Source organism: Juglans regia, chromosome 4 (genome assembly GCF_001411555.2).
Source record: "Juglans regia cultivar Chandler chromosome 4, Walnut 2.0, whole genome shotgun sequence".
NCBI classification, from domain to species: Eukaryota; Viridiplantae; Streptophyta; class Magnoliopsida; order Fagales; family Juglandaceae; genus Juglans; species Juglans regia.
In genome coordinates this window covers 2,643,826-2,649,825 of record NC_049904.1, presented here as the reverse complement: position 1 = coordinate 2,649,825, position 6,000 = coordinate 2,643,826, and the positions used below count along the sequence as shown (strand labels likewise).

At 27.9% G+C, this 6,000-nt stretch overlaps 1 protein-coding gene across 1 annotated transcript; it reads right to left on the bottom strand.

The window, feature by feature from the left end:
* Window positions 1–349: 349 nt before the first annotated feature.
* On the bottom strand, window positions 350–1,657 carry LOC109012035 (universal stress protein PHOS32-like). The gene is made up of 4 exons (XM_018993470.2): window positions 1,298–1,657; window positions 1,073–1,182; window positions 858–976; window positions 350–688 (listed from the first exon to the last, which is right to left on the bottom strand). Exons 1-4 carry the CDS (start codon window positions 1,470–1,472, stop codon window positions 598–600), a joined length of 495 nt encoding a protein of 164 aa, XP_018849015.1. The 5' UTR covers window positions 1,473–1,657; the 3' UTR covers window positions 350–597.
* Between the last annotated feature and the right edge of the window lie 4,343 nt (window positions 1,658–6,000).

Here is a 6,000-nt window from a genome sequence, read left to right as displayed (position 1 = left end):
AGGTCCCGTCATGGGTATAATAGTGGTATACAACCCCATCACGGGTATAATAGTAGTTTATAATCCTATCACGAGAGTTAAATATGGTATACAGCCCTGCCACAAGTATAATAATGGTGTACAGCCTCACCATAGATATAATAGTTGCATACAAAACTCGCCATGGGTATAATAGTGGTATACAACCCTGCCGCAAGAGTAATAGTAGTTCATAACCCTACAAGGGTTAAACATAATATCTATCTCGATGTGATGCTCTAATATAATATGATGATAATGTTTTAAATTTTGATATGCCAATAGATTTTTGAATAAGAAAATTTTTCAATACATGAGAGGACAAATTGAATGGACAAAATAGTATTTTTCAAACGTCTCATCTCAATTCCCCTCACTATCAATCAAACGACACCAATTGGAAAACATCAACTTACAGGAAAACAAAATGGCAAAATATTAGGATTTTGTTTTATCAAACTACAATATTCTTTATGACTGAGATCAGAGGAGTACACAAGAACATATCTTAAACTCAGCAACACTGCTGATGGTACTGGTAATTAAAGAGCACTCAAAACCGAAAAGCCAATGACAAAATCAGGGCTGGCCAGAGCTTGAATCCTTGACGATAGTCACAGGGCAAGGAGCATGGGTTATCACATAGTTGCTCACACTCCCCAGCAGGATCCTGCTTTCCATATGATATAGCACAATTTACAAGCACCCAAAAAACACGCATGTAAGTAAAAGAGGATAGAAGATAGATCTCACAATATGTATATATGATTTAAGAATTCAAGACAATCATCAAAACCCACAGTATTTGATATTTTGGTCAGGAAAAAAAAAAAAAAAACCTTTGGATGGTGCCAAGTCCCCTGCCTCCCATAACCAGAGAGTCCAGCTTCAGATCTTCAACAGCTTCTACAAGTTTCTCCCTAGCATCTCCCCAGTACAGTTTTGCGATAATGCACACCTAAAGGAAAGGCACAAAAATTCAATATTAGAGACTATTTAAGAAAGAGAAATTTGATGGACCTGACAAGAGGATAAAAACAAAAAACAAAATAACCTCTTTCTGCCTCGCAGCAGTGTCAAGCGTATCAAGGACTTCGATATCTGTCTGAACATCATACTTCTTCATAACCTCGGGCTCTCTGAACTCCGTCAAAGGAATAAGAGCTTCGCAAACCATATCAAATCATATCAGATCAAACCCAGTTCAGATCGTCTTCGTGATCATTAGTGTTTTTCAGGAAAAAAAAGAAAACGATCAAAGTTTGAACAAGATACTTACGAGAGCCAGATTCGGCCCAAAGCTGGTTACGAGACTCATCCAGGGAGTTGGGGTTGATGTGGATGATGACAAGGGTGTCACCTTTGTCAGCCAAATTATCTATGGCCCATTTCAGAGCGTTCTTGCTGCTCTTTGAGAAGTCCATGGCCACACCTATTTTCCTATCCTTTGCCATTTTTCTGTATCTAGTTTCTTCTTCTCCTGCCGTTGCTGTCTTGCTGATGCTGAGATCTCTTGCTTTTGTAAAATGAGCAAAAGGAGTAGACGGGTTCGGCGTGTGGAGTTAAAAAAGATAAAGCTAAGATTCTCATAGACGAGAAAAAAATTGACGGTGTCCGGTTTCCTGGTAAGAGTTGTGCTACGTAGAATATTTTATATATCTATTTAAAAATATGTAATTTTATTTTTTTATTTTTATATTTTATATTGAATTATGTAGAAGCCTCATATTCTATATATCTATTTAAAAATATATAATCACATATTTTTAAATAAATATGTAAAATATGAGACTTAGGCTTCGTTTGTTTTCAGAGATGAGATGAGATTAAAGTTAAAAAGTTGAATAAAATATTATTAAAGTATATTTTTTAATATTAGTTTTGTTTTGAGATTTGAAAAAGTTGAATTGTTTATTTTATTTTATATTAGAAGTTAGAAAAATTATAATAATGAGATGAGATGAGATGAGAAGTTTTCTCAAAACAAAAGTTTTCTTAAAATTTTTCTCTTTATAAATACGAGAAAAAGAGACTGTTGATCAAGTTGTATAAACTTATTTTCTCTTTATTTTTTTTAAAGTACAGATATCATTTTTCTTGCAGAGATCCTGTCTCTGCTGCAGATGGGTGCTTGAATGAATGCGTGCACACTGCTCTGTGCATGGGTCCACTTGATGGTGGGTCCGCAGTAACAGACCGTTGATTGATGCCTGGAAAAGTAAAAGAGTGGGGCTACTCTGCCGCCCCACTCTTACCACTGGGCTTACCGCCCAGTGTTAAATTTTTTTTTTTTTTTTTTTACATTTTTTAATACATTTAAATATTTTTAAAAAATAAAAAATAAAAAATATATACTAATACATTTAAAAATATTTTCTTAATCACTAAGTTAAAAAAAAAAAAAAAAAAAAATTTATCAGCGGTCAAATGGAGCGGCCAAAACCGGTGGGCAAAGTAGCTTTATTCAAAGTAAAATGGATGAGTTTTCAAGGACTCAAGTGCGCATTCCCAGCAGTTTCGTGTGATGGGGATGGAAAACCGTCGCCAGTGTGTTTTCATTGCTATCTGCTTCCCACTACCCCAAAATCCCTATTCGGAAATGTAGTAAATGCTAATGGGAAAGAAACGGAAAAAAAAAATAAAAAAAAGGATGTCCCACATGGCACTCCTTCCTTTAATAATTATCAAATGCTTTTCTTTCTCTCGAGAGACAAAAATTGCGAGTCGATGGCATACAATAAACCATTCATTCCGTTAATATATTAAATTTGATTTAGGCTCCGTTTGAAATTATTCAATTTAACAATTCAATTTAATTTTAAATTAAATTTAATGTCTAATTTGTAAATCATTAAATTCAATTTAATTTAAAATTTTTTTACACGTGAGATTCATAATATTTTTTAACTCAATACATCTTTATATACAAGATTTACAATCTTTTTCAACTTTTTATAAATATATCGAAACTTACCTTAACATTCAAACACATAAATTCATTTTAGATAGGCTCTACAAAACTTTCTTTATCATCTCAACTAGGGGTGAAAACTGACGTCGTCGGCACGATTTTTGGGCAAAATCGACGCCGACCGACGTCTGGAAAAATGGGTGAGGCGCCAATCGTAACCGGTCGATGGCGAGGAGGACACCGATCGAGGCGGTTCTTTGCCGGTTCTCGGTCGGCGTCGGTTCTTTGACAGTTCTACTAAGATAATTACGAGAGAGAATGAGAGAGGGAGAGATGCATAGGGGAGAGAGAGAGAGTTACATATGAGAGTTCAGGAAGAAGACGATCGGGGAAGAAGATTACTCTTAATGAAACGACGCAATTTCACTTAAATTTAAGTGGAACGGCATCGTTTCAGACTTATTATTTTTTTCTTACGTCTTTAATAAAACGACGACGTTTGGTTTAATGTCAAACGGTGTCGTTTCCAGTATCTGTTGTAGTACTTATTAATTAAAACGACGCCGTTTAACTTAGGGTACGTTTGGGTGTTGAAAAGTGTTGAGAAGTGTTGAGAATGTTTGTGAATAGTTATGAGTAGAGATTGGAGTGAGTTTGTGGGTCCCATTGAGATTATTTTGAGTTGTTTGAATGTGTGAAGTATGTTGAGTTGTTGACTTTTGAGTAGGTAGTTGAAAAATGTGTGGGTCCCATAAATATTATAGTGATTTGATTTTTAATAATAAATATTATAATGATTTTATTATAGTGATTTTTTAATATTAATAAATATTGTAGTGATTTTATTTTACTTTTATATATAATAATGATAAATATTATAATGATTTTATTTTTAATTTATATATAATAATGATAAATATTATAATGATTTTATTTTTAATTTATATATAATAGTGATAAATATTATAATGATTTTATTTATATATATATAATAGTGATAAATATTATAGTAATGTTATTTTTTATTTATATATTATAGTGATTCTATTTTTAATTTATATATAATAGTGATAAATATTATAGTATTTTATTTTTTATTTATATAAAATAGTGATTTTATTTTTATTTATATATTTTAGTGTTTTTATTTTTTATTTATATATAATAGAGATAAATATTATAATGATTTTATTTTTTATTTATATATTATAGTGATTTTATTTTTTATTTATATTTCATAGTGATAAATATTATAGTAATTTTATTTTTTATTTATTATATATTATAGTGATTTTATTTTTTATTTATATATTTTAGTGATTTTATTTTTTATTTATATATAATAGTGATTTTATTTTTTATTTATATATAATAGTGATAAATATTTTTTATTTATATATTATAGTTATTTCATTATAGTGATTTTATTTTTTATTTATATATTATAGTGATTTTAGTTTTTATTTATATATTATAATGATTTTATTTTTTATTTATATTTAATAGTGATAAATATTATAGTGATTTTATTTTTTATTTATATATTATAGTGATTTTATTTTTTATTTATATATTATAGTGATTTTATTTTTTATTTATATATTATAGTGATTTTATTTTTTATTTATATATTATAGTGATTTTATTTTTTATTTATATATTATAGTGATTTTATTTTTTATTTATATATTATAGTGATTTTTTTTTTATTTATATATTATAATGATTTTATTTTTTATTTATATTTAATAGTGATAAATATTATAGTGATTTTATTTTTTATTTATATGTTATAGTGATTTTATTTTTTATTTATATTTTATAATGATTTTATTTTTTATTTATATTTAATAGTGATAAATATTATAGTGATTTTATTTTTTATTTATTATATATTATAGCGATTTTATTTTTTATTTATATATTATAGCGCTTTTATTTTTTATTTATATATTATAGTGATTTTATTTTTTATTTATATATTATAGTTATTTTATTTTTTATTTATATATTATAGTGATTTTGTTTTTTATTTATATATTATAGTGATTTTATTTTTTATTTATATATTATAGCAATTTTATTTTTTATTTTTATATAATAGTGATAAATATTTTTTATTTATATATTATAGTGATTTTATTTTTTATTTATATATTATAGTGATTTTATTTTATTTATATTTAATAGTGATAAATATTATAGTGATTTTATTTTTTATTTATATGTAATAGTAATAAGTATTATAGAATGTTTGTGAATAGTTATGAGTAGAGATTGAAATGGGTTTGTGGGTCCCATTAAGAGTATTTTAAGTTGTTTGGCATGTGAAGTATTTTCAAAAGTACGAAAATACTTGGAAAGTGTTGAGAAACTTTTGGTACCCAAACATAACCTTAAACTTAAGTGGAACGGCGCCGTTTTGATAATGGTATATTTAAAAAAAAAAAAAAGATTTTATTATATCGGTCGGTTCAGCGGTCCAGTCCAGCTTCAAACTGAGACCGAACCGCTGAACGTCGATTTCTTAAAATTTCCACCGCACGCCGACCGATTTTCTACCGATTCCTAATGCGGCCGGTCAGTTCGCGTCGATGGCGGCTGGTGCTGTCGATTTTTGTATAGCCCTAATCTCAACTCAACATTCAAACATAATCTTATAAATTAAAATTACATCACATCAACGGTACACAAAAAGTTTTTAAAGCCTAATTTAGATAGTAAAAATCTCTTATTTTATTTCTCATTATATATTAACATCCAAAAACCACCAATAAAGATAAAATTACACGGTTTTGAAACTAATCACAAATTCAAATCAAGTCACTCGACACCTTCCGACACCTTCCTTAGTCGTTGTCAGTTGTCATATCCATGATACTTTCTTTTATATGCAATATTAATGATAATTTCCTTAGCAAAAATTTCAGTCTCAAGAGCTCATAAGTTTCACAAATAAAATAAGCGAAAACCTTCAATAAAATTAAGGGAAAATAATAAATATATCGATAAATGTAAAAGAGACATATTTTATATAAATATTTTATAAAAATAAATTTATGAATTTACGT

Coding starts and splice junctions, on each gene's coding strand:
- LOC109012035 (XM_018993470.2), bottom strand. CDS start 1,472: ATGGCAAAGGATAGGAAAATAGGTGTGGCCATGGACTTCTCAAAGAGC. Junction 977..1,072: donor CTGCTGCGAGGCAGAAAGAG/GTTATTTTGTTT, acceptor CCTTTCCTTTAG/GTGTGCATTATCGCAAAACT. Junction 689..857: donor GGACTTGGCACCATCCAAAG/GTTTTTTTTTTT, acceptor TATGGAAAGCAG/GATCCTGCTGGGGAGTGTGA.